Source organism: Rhineura floridana, chromosome 2, assembly GCF_030035675.1.
Source record: "Rhineura floridana isolate rRhiFlo1 chromosome 2, rRhiFlo1.hap2, whole genome shotgun sequence".
NCBI lineage: Eukaryota > Metazoa > Chordata > Lepidosauria > Squamata > Rhineuridae > Rhineura > Rhineura floridana.
The window spans coordinates 5,323,024-5,341,481 of NC_084481.1; the positions used below are offsets into that span (position 1 = coordinate 5,323,024).

General features: G+C 41.2%; 1 protein-coding gene across 8 annotated transcripts in view; it reads right to left on the reverse strand.

Annotated features, from left to right (window-relative positions):
• Positions 1-18,458, reverse strand: part of AGAP1 (ArfGAP with GTPase domain, ankyrin repeat and PH domain 1) — a 639,639-nt gene that overhangs the window by 448,712 nt on the left and 172,469 nt on the right. For 7 of the 8 annotated variants that reach the window (XR_009760410.1, XM_061607665.1, XM_061607664.1 and 4 more), the window contains exons 8-9: positions 11,769-11,924; positions 502-594 (exon numbers count right to left, since the gene is read on the reverse strand). Coding sequence is in view for 7 of the 8 variants with exons in the window: in XM_061607665.1 (XP_061463649.1) it covers positions 502-594; positions 11,769-11,924 (249 nt within the window). In the remaining variant the exon portion in view is untranslated. The remainder of the gene's footprint in view (positions 1-501; positions 595-11,768; positions 11,925-18,458) is intronic. The other variant, XM_061607662.1, reaches the window with a different exon arrangement.

Here is an 18,458-nt window from a genome sequence, read left to right on the forward strand (position 1 = left end):
TCACAACTAATTGCCTCGTTGTTGCAAACCAGCCTGGAACAGCGTTCAGATGTCCTTCTGCAATAGCAAATGAGGGCCACATCGGGCTATTTCTGTGATCACAAGGGGCTCTTGTACAGCGATCTGATTTACCCTTGTCGACTGGCAGCAAACGGCCCAATCAAAGCACTCTCTACAAAGGCAGGCTTTGAAGCCAGCTCAGCCTAGAAGCATGCTCCATATGCAGGCCGGCAAACTGCACTTCATTAGGCCTGTTGTCACATTTTCCCTCTTCTTATTCTAATGATCCTATTTTAATACACATAGGAACCTCTCCTAATTGATGTCAAGTGAGTGACTTCAACATTCATCACCACAGCACATCAAACAAATCTTGGCACACAAGCCCAGCATCGTGGTGTTTAAGACCTGAGGTGTGTCTCCAACTACTGGAAAGCATGTGTGCACACACAGACACACACACAGACACACATACACACACACACACACAAAAGGATATACCTGTTTAATTGGGATTGCACGGCCGCTTCCAATACTATCTGCTCTGCTCTCTAATCCTTTCTTTTCTTTGTCTGGGTCGCTCCCTTTCCGAGACTGCAAGGTAAAAGCAAAGTTAACACTGTTATTAATAACTCTGATTCACATATTTTTCCATATTCACATTTTAATTTTAAAAAGTTGTTTTCAATACAACAGAAGGTATTAATATTACCAACATATTTATATTTAAGATTTTAAATAGCTTAGTATCATTTCCTGGGAATACAATACAGAGACAAAAAATACTAACAGGAAAAACTGTGTGCCTTTCTAAATAGGCAACTTCCTATACAAGTGCTTATATTTAATTATCATTGGATGAGATTTTAAAAGGCTATTAACTACTCACCAGTGAAATTTTATGGATTACCTTGATTAGAATTAAATTTCATTTAATTTCCTCTTTTACTACTTTCAGATGACAGCATCAGAGTCAAACCAACAATGCTTGGAAAATCAAGCTGCTCGGACAAGCGTAAAAGTTGGAAATACTAATCATTTTTATCTGCATAGCTCTCTCAATATAAAGCTACATGGATATGATACAACAAAGCTGTAAGTTTCAAAGAGGGACTTTCTTTCTACTTTATCTTAGTGGGTTTAAGAACAAAACAAAAGCACTGCATATTTGAAAGCATTTCATGAGGTAAAAATCATCCTGCTTGTTTTTACACAGCTGGGACACAAATGCACACAATGCTATTTAAATAGAACTTGCTACCATCCTCCTTTATTGTGACATAAGTAAATCTGCATGTGACAGATTTATTTTATTATGAGCAAGATCTAAAAGTCATCCTCCTTAATAACTATGCTGACAAGTGACAACTTCACTCCATTACTTTTCAGTGGGAACATTACTCACGCAATATTGAAAATGGGGAAACATTTTCATGTGCTTTTCAAATCATAGATGATATATGAAGTGAACATACTGGTGATGTCCAGCGCCACAACTGAATGCTAATAAAAACCAAGTGATGTGAAATCATGCTGCTTATCTACAATACATTAAAGAGTTGTCTAACCATTCCAATTTGGAATGCAAACTAAAATAACAATATCAATCATAACTACTTTTTATATTTTAAGGAACGTTTGAAGAGAATTGAAATTTCAAAAAACAGAATTTCAAAGAATAACCATCACGACATTAAATATGTGAGTGAAAAACAGAAACTTTACAGTGGGAAGACCTGCACAGCCGTTCAGTGTGAGTTCCCAGCATTAGGAAGCCTTGAAGGGTTTACCTTGCATTCTTTCACCCTGTCTTGGCTGTAGGGCTAGCCAGGCAGAGCGGGTATGAGGAAGCTGTGGCCTTCCAGATGCTCCTGGATTACAATTTCCATCATCCCTGACTATTAGCCATTCTGCCTAAAACAGATGGGAGCTGGAGTCCAACATAATCTGGAGGGCCACATACACCCTAACCCTCAGCTGGAGCCTCAGCACAGCTGTCGGGTTTATCATGCCCTCAACTACATGCCAAAGTCATCACTCCTCTCAACAGACTAATCTATTCCTCCACATTTGCATGCTTCTGAGATTTTCCCCTCAATCCTTTTACATATCCTTTCCCAAATCCTTAGCAGTCAGCTAGAACAGCTTCTGTTCAAAGTCGTACATTTTTGTTTGGAGGAATTTTCCTTGTGAACCACTCTGAGTATTTTAATAGTAAGATGTTTTTATTTAAAAAAATTAAATTAGTCCATCTCTAGGACCTGGTTTAGCCTGCTGTCGTCTTCCCCAACTCCAGGCATCTTATCTAGCCCACATTCAAGGTCTTTTGACGCTTTGATATATCTGAGCCAGTAATAAATACTGTAATAGCACCTATTGGATGGCAAGTAGGACTGTTTTTTAAATGTATGGCTCACATATATTTAGCAACAAACACTTAGGTTGCAATCCAGTACACGTCTACTCAGAAGTAAGCTCCACCGGGTTCAACGGGACTTCCTCCCAGATAGGCATGCACTGGATTGCAGCCTAAAATGGGTACAACAACAGCATAGAGGTGAGAGGGGAACAATACAAGCATGCCAACAGTTATTCCCTGGTTTCCTATGGCAAATAACAATTGCCTACTTGTGGCTAAGCAGGACATTTTTTATAAATTGGAAGAAAATTGGATCATTTTTCCTTTTTATATCAATGTGTCGCAAATAACCAACCAACATTTAGTCAGGGTAGTAAAGCTGGTGGGATAATAACTTTTCTGGTTTTATTTGCAAGGCTAATTTTAGACTGGTTTTATAGCAGTTACTTAACCAAAGGAAATCTCCCCATCACAGCAGTTATCGCATGTCTGTTGTACATCAGCTACATTCATTTTCTTCCATTTTATGTGGGTATGAAATAATTTTTGTTAAGGAACCATTACATTTGTCTCCTTGCTCTAAAATCATTGGCTCAAGCAGCACAGAAAACTCCAAGTGAGTTTTCTTTAAAGAGGGGAGTATCAAACACACACTTTTGCCCCTACACTGAATGTACATGGATAAACAAAAGGTAAATTCAAGATATACAAAACTGAAGCAGCAGCAGCAAATTAGTTAACAGTGGCATTAAGGCAGAAGTAGTATCTGATGTCATTAGTACTTTGTACAAGAATAGGTGTGAACACATGGACTTCATGGACTACCACTACTATTTTTTTTAAACCTAGGAAAGAACAATTTGTTTGTAATAGTTTTATCTAAAGACACAACCATACCATCCCCATATAACCAGACAGAAATCCATTGCTCAATGAAGCGAAATTTTCATTAAAATGACTAAGAGGGAAAAAATCAACCTATCCTTTTGCTTCCTAAGCAAATAAGCCTTTTCTTGGAATATGGTATCCATCTGACTTACAGTAAATATTTATCTTCCAAGGATAATTAAGATTATATGATGTTGCCTACAATGACCTATATCAATATATTTCCAACAATAAATCTTAAAAATGCCTTATATTATTGAAAGCTATGCACAAACAAAATTTCCTCAGAGAAATCATACTACTGATTAAAGGGCCACATTATCACATGGGGTTTCTTGTGTATTTTAAAACCAATTTCACAACATGTGATTAACCTTACTGCTGCAAAGACTCAGTGGCTCTATGCATTTTACTGTTCTTTTACTTCACAGAAGTGTATCTTGGAACAATTTGAGCATCTGGGAAGGAAGCTGTAGTCTTAGAAAGGTTTAGTCATTATAGAAATTCTAAAGTATGGCTGGCTATTGCTATCATTCAAGTGGAAAGAATACGAACTATGATATCATTTCTGATGAACACTGATGTGCCAGCATCCTTGGAGAAATAATACTTTAAAAACCAATTTAGTGTATGTATGTTTCGATCAAATCAGTATTTCTAATGTATCTGCTTTATTACGGGGCACTTGCAAAACACTATAATCTACAACAAATTTTCTACGTGGAGAATGCCATCTCCAAATGAAAGTAACAACTAGATTTCTATTTATAATTATTAATATTACCACTCTATACGTTATCTGATCTGTCATAATGCATTTCTCTTCTAGAAACTACAAAATCCCATCTTTAATTTTATAATTCTATGCAAACATACTAGGACATCAAACTTATTTATATAGCGCTGAATTTTAAAAAACAACTAAATGAATCCACCTCTGCCAGCCAGTTTTACAATTCAATGCATAAAGCTTTATTAGCAGTAGCCATGTATCAAATTTAAAATCAGTGACATAAACTTTTTATATTTTGTATATTCCTTGTGAAAAACAGTATGAATGGGCTGGATCCTGATATGCCCCTCATGAATGGAGGCTCCACTGATATTCATCACTTTTCCCTTCGCCCTGCAACGTCATCCAACCCTTCAGAAGCAGGGGGCAGTGGAATGGGTGAAAATCGCCTTCCTCTCTTCCTCCAGCTGAGCATCCTGTGATTAGAACTGTGCTCACAAGAAACCAGGATAGAACCCTATGTGTTGAACCCTTCCATGCTAATACATTACACTGAATCTTAAAATATACGCAGCCTCATCACAGGATTCTAAACAAACTATGAAAAGGAGAATTTCTAATTTCAGCATAAAGATTCAACAGCTCTTTGCCGATATTTCCAGTTCTCTTACTGTACCTTCCATTCCTTGACTAACACTGACATCTAGTGGAGAAAGATGTTACCTAACAAATAAATATTCACTCATAGGCAAAAAAACCTTGCGGTTCAAGAATGTACCCATAGCCCACAGATATTTCTACTAAACTTTAAAAAGCAGGGAAATTGGGCAGCTATAGTGAATGCACCCAGGGAGCAGGAGACCTGACCTCCTCTCTGAGATATTGGACTGCCCTACAAATTGGTCAAAATGCAAACACAATTTGGGTTGGTCTTTCACAGTCCAATCCACTTGCTGTGTAGCTTGGAAGAATTTGGTAGCGTGCCTCTGAGCATATGGTGAGTGGGGGCAACACCTGCCATCTCCAAAGATAGAGAATTAGATTTTTGTATATTTGTTGGTGTTCTTCTTACTTTGATTCTTTCCTGTGCTACTAATGTTTCTACAGAGAATCTAAACTAGATAATTTTATTTCCCTCATTATTCATCCCAGAAATCTGTGTGAAATTTACTTTTATTAATTTCAAAGTCTCTTTATTAGTCAATGTCATGATGATGAAGACAGCCTTTTGTGTTTCAAATTGCAGGTTAAGTTCTATTTCTATTTTGTGTGCATTAACAGTTGAATCTGAAACTGCAGTTTGATGTAAAATCAGACTGATTACAATATGTTGCTACTTTAGCAACGACTCTAGGTGTTGGAAAAAAGAAGATGCATGTTTTCAGCCTGCTATGTTTAAACCACTTTATTTAAGGCAAGGTGAGTACAGTCAATTAAAAACATAGAACACACCTAGAATTTTCCTAGAATATATTTCACCTTCCACTGTTTTATCTTGTGCACTCCTGAGGTCCACTGGAGACTATTCTGCAGAAGTCAGTGCCATTATTCCACAATTATGTTTGGAGTTATTTTAGTGTAAATTTTGAAAAGTGTTGCTGTACTTCACATATTCACAGAAATAGAAACAAAAGACAATGATTTCCTATAGGAAACTTTACTAAAATTGCAAAGTAAATCAGACATATTTAAAGTGACCATTTGAACTACATCAACTGTATTAATAATGTTGCTTCCTCCCTGCTAAAACAAGATCAGCATACCACATGTCTTCTTTCTATTATTTGGGCTGATTGCAGGTGTTGCCACCATTCACTATATGCTCAGAGGCACATGTTACCAAATTCTTGCAAGCTACACAGCAAGTGGATTGGACTGTAAAAGACCAACCCAAATTGTGTTTGCATTTTGACAAATTTGTAGGGCAGTCTGATATCTCAAAGAGGAGGTCAGGTTTCCTGCTCCCCTGGTGCATTCACTATAGTTGCCCAATTTCCCTGCTTTTTAAACTTTGATAGAAATATCTGTGGGCTATAGCTACATTCTTAAACTGCAAGGTTTTTTGCCTATTAGTGAATTTCCCTGCTTTTTAATCCGGCAGGTAAGAAATGGGATCCTGTGCAAGTTTGCTGAGAATGGATTGATCATTTGCATGCTTATTGAGTTCAGTGGGATTTACTCTCCTGCAATCATGCTTAAGATAGGTGAAACTGACCAAAGGGGATGAGGAGGGGGGGGAGGAGGAGGGAGGGGAGGAAAGGCAGAGGGAAGGACTGGGATGGGAGCAGGCAGGAGGGGGAGGAGAGTAGAAGGACAGGTTTGATCATTTGCATGTTTATTGAGTTCAGTGCAATTTACTCCTGTGCAATCATGCTTAGGATAGGTAAAACTGACAAACTGACCGGGGAAGGAGGGAGGGAGGGCTGGAGTGGGCAGGGGAAGAGGAAGAAGGAAGAGGGAAGGGGAAGAGGAAGGGAGAGGAGAGGGGAAGAAGGGGAAAATGAGATCTGATCATTTGCATGCTTATTGAGTTCAATGGGATTTACTCCTATGCAATCATGGTTAGGATAGGAAAAACTGACCATGGGGGAGGGGGAGGGGGAGGGGGAAGGAGCATATTGGAGGGAGGCAAAATAAGGAAGAGGGGAGGGCAGGTTTGATCATTTGCATGCTTATAGAGTTCAGTTGTATTTACTTCCGTGCAATCATGCTTAAGATAGGTAAAACTGACCATGAGGAGGAGGAAGGGGAGGGGGAGGAGGGGGAAGGGAAAGGAGGGGATTGGAAGGGGTTGGGGATGGGGAGGGAGGGGCAAAGGAAGGGGGAGGGAAGAGGCAAAAGGGAGGGAATAGGAGGGAGGAGAAGGGAGGGTGGGTTTGATCATTTGCATACTGTTGTGTTCTATGGGATTTATTTCTGTGCAATCATGTTTGAAAATGGAAATGGAATGCCTTCAAGTCAATTCTGACTTATGGCAACCCCTTGAACAGGGTTTTCATGGTAAATGGTATTCAGAGGTGGTTTTACCATTGCCTTCCTCTGAGGCTGAGAGGCAGTGACTTGCCCAAGGTCACCCAGTGAGCTTCATGACTGTGTGGGGATTCAAACCCTGGTCTCTCAGGTCGTAGTCCAACACTGACCTGAGGGAGGGGGCAGGGAGGGAAGGAGATTGGGTGGGTGGGCACTGGGCAGAAGGGAAGCCCCTTTCCTTTCCAAAAGGAAAACATTGTGAACAGTATCATTGCTTTTCAGTGTTTCCCTCACCTTTTTATTCTACAGCAGGCACATGTAGCTTCCCACCCAATTTTATTTTTATTTTATTTTTTATTTTATTTATATCCCGCCCTTCCTCCCAGCAGGAGCTCAGGGCGGCAAACAGAAACACTAAAAACACTTTAAAACATCATAAAAATACCTTAAAATACATTAAATCAAAACAAATTAAAAACATTTTTAAAAAGCTTTAAAAACATATTTTTTTAAAAAAGGGTTAAAAACATATTCAAGAAAACATATTTAAAACAAAGCTGTCTCTGGACACAACCACACCAGGCCTTTATTTCACTTTGGACAGTCATGGCTTCTCCCAAAGAATCCTGGGAAGTGTAGTTAGTGAAGGGTGCTCAGAGTTGCTAGGAGACGCCCTGTTCCTCTCACAGACCTTGAATCAGAGTGGCTGACTGTTAAACCATTCTCTTAGGGGAATAGGAGTCTCCTCTCAGCACTCTACACTTCCCAGGATTCTCTGAGGGAAACCATGACTGTCTCACGTGAAATCAAAGTCTGGTGTGGGTGTGGCCCCCTGATTAGCCAAGCCAAGCAGCTGTGAGTCTGGCTTTTAGAAAACTGACAGCTGGTTCTTACTGAGCATGCCCCGCATTATCATTGGATTCCAGTCAAAATTTCTTAAATTAATTAAAATCAGCCAGGCATTTTTTTTAACTTTTAAACTGCAGAAGATGAAGGTCAGAGTATGGGGCAAGGTCGGTATTATGATTATCTGTGAACATGGCTGATTTTAAATGAATTTCAACAGATTATGAGAACTCTGACAGAAAAAAGTCCAAAAGGGGTCTGGGTTTCTTCCCCTCTCTTTTTATACTTTGAACTCGACTCGATTCTCTCTGACTGTTTTGTGTATTGCTATGAAAATTGAGAGGGTTGTTAAGCAAGCATTTCCGAGTTCAGGACTATAAGTTTTGTAAGGTTTTGTTTTGAAATGAGCTTATGGGAAGCATCAGAATGACATGGGGGGTATTTTCAATTTAACATTGGGGAATGTGAAAAATCCACACTGGCTATAGTATACAGCCACTCTTGTGGCTGTATAATAACTTCAAAATATACACTTTCACAACTCTAGCTTATTTGCATTTCCATTAGTTATATGTGTAAATTTCATACTGGAGCATTTATTCATGCATGAAAATACTTCTCTCCTGCCCTATCTCAGGTCAGGGTACATATTCCATGAAAACAGTGAATACAATAAAATATAACAGCATAAATTAACTATTTTTTTACTTGTTAGTTTGTTTTATTTCTACCCTACCCTTTGTCTAAACTGACCACTGAGTGGTTTAGAATGCCACTCAGAAGAAATCTAAGAAATACAACATCCCATAAAATGTTATTTAAATCTACAAAAATAAAACCTAAAACTAGAATTAAAATATAAAATACAAAAAACTACTAGGTAGATCCCATTCAATTTATAATTAGCACAGTTCAAACATCACCATGAATAGTCAGGTTTTAATTTGACACTGAAAATAATACAACCTTGGTGCCTGTGGAGATTCTATGGGGAGGGTGCTAAAGTAGAAGAGACCCTCTTTCACCTCCCCACATAATGCACAGCTCTCAAAAGGAGGGACACGGAGGAGAGCCCCCCACCCAGATCTTAATCCTCAAGAAGGACAATATCGAGTATCAAGGTCCAGGCACTTCAGGGGTTTGTAAGTCATCACTAACATCTTGAAATGAGTCTGGAACAGGGCCAGCACCAGAGGATGGCCAGGTCGGGCCCTGGCAAAGAGGGGCCCCTCCTTAGGGTGGTTGGGTAGCACTCCCCTTCCACAATCTGCAGCAGCATCAACTCCTGACCCTGCCACAGATCACAGAGGGGGAACTCCCAGTACCCCCCAAACAGACTGTGCTGGCCCGCAATGCCCATCTACACGCCCCACTTACCCTCCCTTGCCGTGAATGCTGTGTGTGCAATACCTGCCATCAACCAAGATGGCAGTGGAAGTTTCTTTAAGGGGCTATTGCCCCTATTGCCATCTTGCTTGATGGCAGACATGTGCATGCACGTAGGGTAGTACACATGTGTTCCATCAACCAAGATGGTGGCAGGGGCATTAGCCTCTTAGGGAAGCCCCCATCACCATCTTGGTTGATGGCAGACATGCACATGCAGCATGCAGGACATCTTCCTAAGGACCAATGGAGAGGTAAGTGGGGTGTGCATATGGGTGGGCACTGTGGGCCCAGGGCATTCTGATGCCCAAGGTCCCAGTCATGCCTGGTGTCGGTCCTGGTCCAGAAGCACAATGGCAACCAATGGAGTTATATAGTTTCCATAATATTTTCCATTTAGCATCCTTACCACCACATTTTGCACTACTGCAACTTTCCTGTCATCTTCAAGGGCAGCCCCACATACGGCGCATTGCAATAATACCATTGGGAGGTTACCAGAGCACAGACTACTATGGCCAAGCTATCACTATCCAGAAACAGTCAGTTTGTGGGCCACCTGAAGTTGGCTAAAAGAACTTTGAGCCATCAAGGCAACTTTTTCTCCACTGAGCAAGATGGACCTAAGAGTACTCCCAGACTACTAATCTGTTCCTTCAGAAGGAGTGCAACCCCATCTACCACAGGTTGCCTACCTGACAAAAGATCCAGCAATTCAAAGAGATTTCGCCTTGACGGGATTATGTCTCAAATTCTTATCCCTTACCCAACCCATTACAGCTGCACAGTCTCATCTGATTCAGTGGATCTGCACAGTTTCATGCAACTCAGAGATCAGAAAGAAATCTAGCTGGCTGTCAGTAGCAAACTGATGGCAAACCACAATGACTTCAAACAGTGGCTTTATATATGCACATGTTAAGCAACATGGAGGTGGGAGATGAAAAAACTATGGTTCCCCATAGTACAACTGCCCTGGGGCAGATCAGAAGCCTCCTAATGCCACCTTCTGAAACAACCATGTAAGTGGGAGTGGAACCACCACAATACAACACCTCCCATTTCACAGAGCTGATCCAAAACCCACTGAAAGATCCAAGAGAACTAACAAGGTGGCACTCCCTCATCTCTGTCCAGCAGCAGATCATCCATTATGGAAACAAAGGCTGTTTGGATCCCAGACCCTGACCAGAACCCAGATGGAAATGGGTCTTGATAAACTGTTCCCTATAAAGACACCTGAAGATGACTGGCCACTACTGTCTTGAGCAAAGTCTCTAGGAAGGGGATATTAGTGACTGGATGGTAGCTCTCATACACTGCCAGGTTTTGAATTACTTATCAGAATCCTTCCATTGGTGTCAGAAAGCTTTAATCTGACATAATATGGTTACCAGCTCTAAAAGCTATCAGCTCACAGTGAAACAGATGCCTCTCCCCATCATCCTCCCACCCCTACTAAACATGTCTCCTCAATTTCTCTTGGATTTAGATACCACACTGGATAGAAGTCATCCTTAAGACTAATATGTGATGGTTCAGCAAATTACATCAACATTCCTTATCAATGCAGAAGGAAAGGGAAACATGTGGTCATCTCTTATGCTGGTATGACCAAAATATGACGCACATGCTGGTTTATGGAGCATTTATCCCAGCTACAAAGAAACACTTCATGGAGAAGTGTAATAGGTTTCATTCGCCTAATTACAAACCACTGAGTCAGTCCTGATCATAACAAGCAAATGAAAGATCAAAGTGTTTTAAGATCCTTTTCACTTTACTACTATACCACTTAGATGAACACACATAGTATGGAAAAGTAATTCAAGCAGCAGAGTTCATTTTCTTCATTAGAAATTGTCTATCACTTTACAGTGGAAATGTTCACGGCAGCTTACAAACTAAAAAAATAATAACCAACAACAAGAGGCAATATACAAAAAGCAGCAGATAGATAATAAATCACGCCAGCAAACCACCCAGGACAGAGCTCCACAATCCAGGGACCACAGCAGAAAAGGCTCTCTAACATAATCCTGCCAACTGTACCTGAAAAGCCCATGCAGTGCTCAGATAGCACTGCAACTGGATGAACAGTAATCAGGCAACAAGCCAGAGAAGTTGTGCAATGGCATGACAAGGGTTATTGGACATGCAGGAGGGGTCCTCATCCTGCAGAGGATGGCAATATTGACACCTTACTTTTGGTTTTCCAGTCAGACAAGTATTGAGCCAATCATGTTGAAAGTTAACAGTTTGCACAACTGAAGAGAGAGGGTATTTTAAATAACCCCTAACTATTCCAAGAAAGCTTAATGTTCTTGAATCCTATCAATAGCTTACCCATATCCCCACTCCATGAGCTATGTTCTCTATTACTTACCCTATTATCACCCCACTTTAAAAAACAAAACAAATGCCAAATTGTCACTAGACTTTGATTGTTTTTTCCGTAAGTGCATGCACGTGTGCGAACACAAGCACACACACTGACGTTGACCAGCACAGATAGTACTATACAAGAAAATCAAGGAACAAGGATAAGTTAACATGAACAAGCATTCTATCTCTTAGTACACTCACCGTGAAAAGGTTGGACCGGCGCTTGGACTGTTTACGAACAGGTGTTGGAGTGTTAGTAGTAGGTGGAACATCAATCCGTAGCTCCTTCTGGCTGGTGCTTGGAGTAGATGGGACAGAGGAGGAATAATCACTTAAACTCCCTCCTCCATTACTGGTCTGCAATAATTAAAATCAATTTTATCAGAAAGAAAGCCAATTGCTACTTCACGGGTTTAATTCCATCTTTGACAAGCAGTGTAGTTTTTTTTTAAAGTAAAAATTTAAAAATTTACTACAGTCTCTCTTACTCTTGAAACTGTATTGCTGGAAGAGACTATTAGCATACAGACAACCTCTCTTCCGTTAGAGGAATATTCTCTATATTTCTCTTGACGCATAGCATTATACACTGTTAACAAATTAGTCATATTGTCTATGTGTGTGGTGCTATGTCTATAGAGGACTGGAGAAAGACATCTTGATGTCACAGAAGCCTAGAGTCACTAGCCAGTTTGAACTGGAAATGGAGCTGAGAGGAGAGGGAATTTCAAACCCAATTGAACAATCTCATCATGAGTGTGTGTGCGTTGTGTGTGTGTGTATACCAATGTCACCTTACAATAATTGATTTTGAGTTTCAGTGTTTCAAAATAAAATATCATACAGAACAAAATTACAATGCACCATTTGTAAATTCAGTAATATGAGAGCATTGATCAGGGGTCTGATTACTTTTGCAAGGCACTGTATATATATAATTTAGCATTTCCACAGCACATTGCGTTTTGTCATTTAGCATATCTCCCAGATCTGATCCTTTAGAAGAAGAAAAAGCAAAGTACTAGGTAGCTTCTGCTGAGGAACCAATCCAAAGATTGTTAAAGCTGTTATAAATTTTGTTTTAATATCAAACATCTTAATTCATAGGATTATTTAACAGAATCTACTTCAGAGGTCCGTTCATCCAGTAGCAATTTTATCTCCAAACCAGAGTCACAACTAGTGTATAACCATTTGTGCTCTTGTCCTCCTTAAAGCCAAGGACTTCCACAAATACTATAGTAACTACTTTGATATTCAAAACTCCACAGTCTCTGTTTGCAAGGCTAAAAAAAACACCTTTCTTTCAAAGCACTTCTCTTAACTTGATCTGTTTGAATGCAATCAAATGCTCTTGTTTATGGAGAATTTCGCCTCTGAAACAAACTTCAATCCCCATATGGTTTAATAGTGGAAGTGCAAGAATTTGCCATCCCCAAAGGAAAAGGAGGAGATGAGTGGCTCCCTACCATCCCTAAAGGCTGCATTAAGGCACTATGGTATGAGGTGGCCCCACCTACTGCTGATATGCAGCCCATGAACTCCAACACAACACACCCCAGGACAGAATGCAGCTCTCTACTTCAAAGAGACTGCCCACCCCTTGCCTTAGTTAAACAGGCAGAACTGCTAAAGCTAAAATGGAATTATTAGTATGGTGGGAGAACAGAGTATTGGCTCTCTGGAATCAGCAGTCTTTAGCTCAGGGATGCACCTCCTCTTAGTAACCAGGAAGCACCCTCTTGCAAATGATACCTTGGAGAGGGGATTTCCCTCAGCTCTGAATCTGGAAACGTCCTCAAACTCAACCACAATAGACACAAGGTGGGCGGCGGTGGGGAGGAGATGTCACACAACTATAAGCATTAAAGAGAAGAAAAATATGGAAAGAAGGAAGACCTGCCCAAATGATTCAAAATATTTAAGCCTGGCAACTGCCCAAAATATAGTAAAGATGTGGAGGGAAGCAGAATCTACAAAAGAACCACTGGGAATGGAATTTCATGGTAAGCCCCACTAGTGATAGAATCTGCAGTCAACACTGATCTGCTCCTTGCCTGCCCTCCACCCTGCCGCCATGAAGGCTCCCCCCCCAACTGAACAACAGAGCCGAGGACTAGGCAGTAGGCTCCCCAAGCAGGGCCAGACAGCAGAGGAGGAACAGGAAGAGGAGGCACCACACTGCAGGGCAAGCAACAGGCTGCAGGCTGGGATGGGCGAATAATCTGCTTAATTCCAACCACCACCACCACCCATGATGTTAGACTGAAGTAAATCCATCAGAAGATACTCCTCCAGGCCTCCTGGACACCAACACACCTGAGGTACAATGGGCATTACACCCACAGATGACTGCTGGATATGTAAACAGTCACAAACTGACTGAACTCACTTACTATGGAACTGTCCAGGAATCAAACCGTTCTGGAAGGCAGTACAGGTTACAATTACCTTGGTCCAGGACAAATCCCTGTTAATAGGATGTACCAACATAATAATAATTGGCTTCATGCCAGCAGGTGGGGACTATCAAAAGTTCGGGAAGGATTGTTCCACCGAGCAATGTTGGCAGGAAAATGAATAATCCTTCAACTTTGGAAAGCCTGGGCCACACCAAGCATGGAAAAGCAGACACAAGATTTCCTGCAACTAATAGCCCATGAGAAAACTCTGCTCTATAAACTACGTAAGTCAAGTTTCCAAGAGATTTGAAGAACATTCCTCCCAGAAGGATAAAAAAGAGCAGCGCACATCATGGGTGGGAAGATTTTGCTGCCATACTACAAAAGAATATTTTTGAGTAAGTCTTCCACCAAAAGCAGCAACAGCCAAAGAGAATGTACCAATGAGGGAATGCTTAGTAAAAGTACAGTAGGTTGCAGCCTTGCAGAGCAATTCAATCTGTGGGCAACTCCTATAGGTACAGCACCATGCAGGGAGTGAGCTGTCATCAGGTGGAATCCCGTCCTTAATCCAGTAGGCTTTATAGATATACAGTCACTTTTCCATTTCGTACCCATTGAAGTGAAAACCCTAGCACCCAGGGAAAATTGCCTAAACTGTGGGTGGGGAACTGGATCTGACCAGCATATTTCTCCCACCCACCTGTCAATCATCTGACAGCATGGGTTTTTCCCCCCACATAGTTTGCAACCTAACTGTGCGGGCAAAAGCACAGCCCACAGTGATGGCGATGAGCTGATAGTCAGGTCTTCAAAAGCACTGTGCAACACGCTTCATAGATGCTGACACATTGGCTAGTCTTGTGAAGCCTGATACGCATTGTTCTAACAGGACCTGACAATAAGTTGATCATCAGGTGTCTGCAAGCTCCCTTTCAGCAAAACCATGTGTTTACCTGTCCCATACCTGACGTCATATAAGATGTCAGGGGTGTGGCTGGTGGGCATGGCTTACCTAAAATGAACTGGCAGGCCAAATTGGGAGACCTGGCAGGCCTAATTAAGCCTCCGGGCCAGAGATTTCCCACCACTAGCCTAAAGGGATACTACTGGGGATTCCAATTTCCTGGAATCCTGACTCTGGGAAATACAGAATCAGAGTTCTCATATTCAGACAGAAAGGAGGTAACAATCTCCTCAGACCCAAAGAAACTTTTGAAATGAAAGAAGAGGTAGTCCTAAGAATGACCCTAACACCATGGGAAAACTCTGAAACCCAACAAGCAGACATATATCAACCAGAAAAGCAATCCTTATGGTAAATTCCCTAAACAGACAGGTGGCTAAGGGTTCAAAGGGAAATTTAGTCAAGGAAGAAAGACCACACAGATCCTAGATGAAGGATCAGTGCTCCTAAGAAACTTGAGAACATGAAGATGCCACGAGAGATGGCCTAGGAATAACCTGGTGCCGAGGCACTTCTCACTGTTATTATTCACCTGGTACTGAGGCACTTCTCCAAAATTATTTCACTTTAAACAGTCATGGCTTAAAGAATCATGGGAAGGTTAGTTTGTGAAGAGTGCTGAGAGTTGATAAGAGGCTCCTATTCTTCTCACAGAGCTACAGCTGCCAGAGTGGCTTAAACAGTCAGTCCCTCTGCCCAGAAAACTCTGAGAACTGCAGCTCTATGAAAGGAACTAACAGTTCTCACCACCCTTCACAAACTACACTTCCCAGGATTCTTTGGGGGAAGACATGACTGTTTAAAGTGGAATAATAGTGGAATAAATATATGTGAATGTGGCCCCAGTTCTAGAAGTTGTTGCCACTCAAATACAGTAGCCCCAGCTGAAGATGCATCATTGGGCCTTGGGAAGGCATATTGTACCAATTGAAGAGATACCGTGGTTGCTGGGATAACAACCTGATGGGATCTGGACAGCGTGTCTCCTCAGTCACGACAAGTTGCTATGGATGAATTCTCCTCCAAATCTTCTGGATGACCCCATGAACAAGTTTGACGACAGAAAAGGTGTATGTCACTTGCCTTGGTCAATAGACATCCAGGGCATTTGCTTACAGGTCAAGAGATACCTGAATGAAGAGACGAATTTGCGCACTTCATGATTGTCTAAAGTTACAAAGAGATTGATATTAACAGCTGTGGATCAGCTACAGATTCAAAGGAAGATCATGGGATGCAGTTTCCACTCTGCTCCAAATGATACCTACTGAGCCAGTACACTGTTGCATTTGTGGCCCCATGACATATCCTGTTTTGCCCAGGGCAACATTCAGCAAACTTTCATATGATGTGTCTTTAGTCTTGCGCAATGCATGCCTTTGCTGATGTGTTTTCTGTATAAATCAACTCAACCTTGCTCTCAGTTCAATCTTGGATCACTAGCAGCACCAGTCTTAGGACTCAAAACTGCAGCCAATTTGTCTTTTACCATGTTCACTGAATCTGTGTGTTCAGGACGTAAGCCCTTCATTCAAGAAGGCTTCATGGCAACTAGTAGGTGTGGTGCACAAGAAGAAAAATCCCATTTACAGGTGGACTGGAATCAGTTATCAGTATAATTCCTCCCAAGTACATGCAGGTGTAAAGTGTAAAAAATAGAATTATTGAGCTATCTGGTCCTGGAACAATAAATGTAACATCTCTGGACAGGCTTTTTGGAGAACCTCATTAACAGAATCACATCCTGGCAGAACCCTAACATGCACAATTGCTGTGTTACTCATTAGGATGGTGGGGTTATATTCAATCAAGTCCTACTCAGAGTAGACTCCTTGGAATTAATAATCCACATTAATGTGTCTTAACCTCAATGGGTTTACTCTGAGTAGGACTAGCACTGAATACCACCCTAGGTATTGAATCTCTGGTTGCCTGTCTTGGGACAAGAACACTCTCTCACCATGTCAATGTTCCCTTTCAGGTGTTTGCTGAATAAGAAGCAGAAGGCACTTATCTCTGTAGCTAATAATACTATAGCTGCAGCTTGTGTAAAATGCAGTGGCCAGATTGGTAACAGGGACCAGACAGTTCAAACATATAAAACCGATTCTGACCCGCTTGCATTGGCTGCCTGTATGTTTCCGAGCTCGATTCAAGGTGCTGGTTTTAATCTATAAAGCCTTACACGACTTGAGACCACAATACCTGATGGAACACCTCTTCCTACGAACCAACCCATACACTACGCTCAACATCTAAGGCCCACCTCCGGGTGCCTACTCCGAGGGAAGCTCAGAGGGTGGCAACAAGGGAGAGGGCCTTCTCAGTAGTGGCCCCCAAATTATGGAATGATCTATTATGACGAGGTGCGCCTGGCGCCATCACTATTATCTTTTCGGCACCAGGTCAAGACATCCCAGACATTTTAGCATGTGTTTTTAAATTGTTTTAAATGTTTAAATTGTGTTTTAAATTGTTTTTAAAAGATGTGTTTTAAATTTGTATGTGTGTTTTTAGTGTTTTTAGGTACTGTAAACTGCCCAGAGAGCTTCGGCTATGGGGCGGTATATAAATACAATAAATAAATAAATAAATATAGCCAGCATGGATTTTTCGCATTCTGAAATGTTAAATTGAAAATACCCCCCATACCATTCTGATGCTTCCCATAAACTCATTTCAAAACAAAACCTTACAAAACGTATAGTACTGAACTAAGAAATGCTTGCTTAACAACCCTCTAAATTGTCATGGCGATACACAAAACAGTAAGAGAAAATCAAGAGTTCAAAGTGTAAAAGAGAGAGAGAGACCCCTTTTGGACTTTTTTCTCTGAGAGTTCTCATAATCTGTTGAAATTAATTACAAATCAGCCATGTTCACAGAGTACATGTAATCCTGTTACTGACCTTGCTCCATACTCTGACCTTCACCTTCTCCCATTTAAAAGTTTAAAAAATGCCTCGCTGTTTTTTAATTAATTTAAGAAATTCAGCATTGAAGTCAATGATAAGGTCAGGCATGCTCAGTAAGAAACAGCTGTCAGCGTTCTAAAAGCCAGACTTACAGCTGCTTAGCTTAGCTAATTAGGGAGCCACACCCACACCAGACTTTTATTTCACTTGAGACAGTCATGGCTTCTCCCAAAGAATCCTGGGAACTGTAGTTTGTGAAGGGGAGACTCCTATTCCCGACAGAGCTCCAGTGGCCAAACGGGTTTAACAGTCAGCCGCTCTGACTGAAGTTCTGTGGCATCACAGAGCATCTCCTAGCAACTCTCAGCACCCTTCACAAACTACACTTCCCAGGATTCTTTGGGAGAAGCCATGACTGTCTAAAGTGACATAAAATCTGATGTGAATGTGGCCAGGGACAGCTTTGGTTTAAATTTGGGTGGGAGGCTACATGTGCCTCCTGTAGAATAAAAAGGTGGGGGAAACCCTGAAAAAGAGTGATACTGTTCACAATGTTTTCCTTTTGGAAAGGAACTCCCCTCTGCCCAGTGACCACCCATCCAATCTC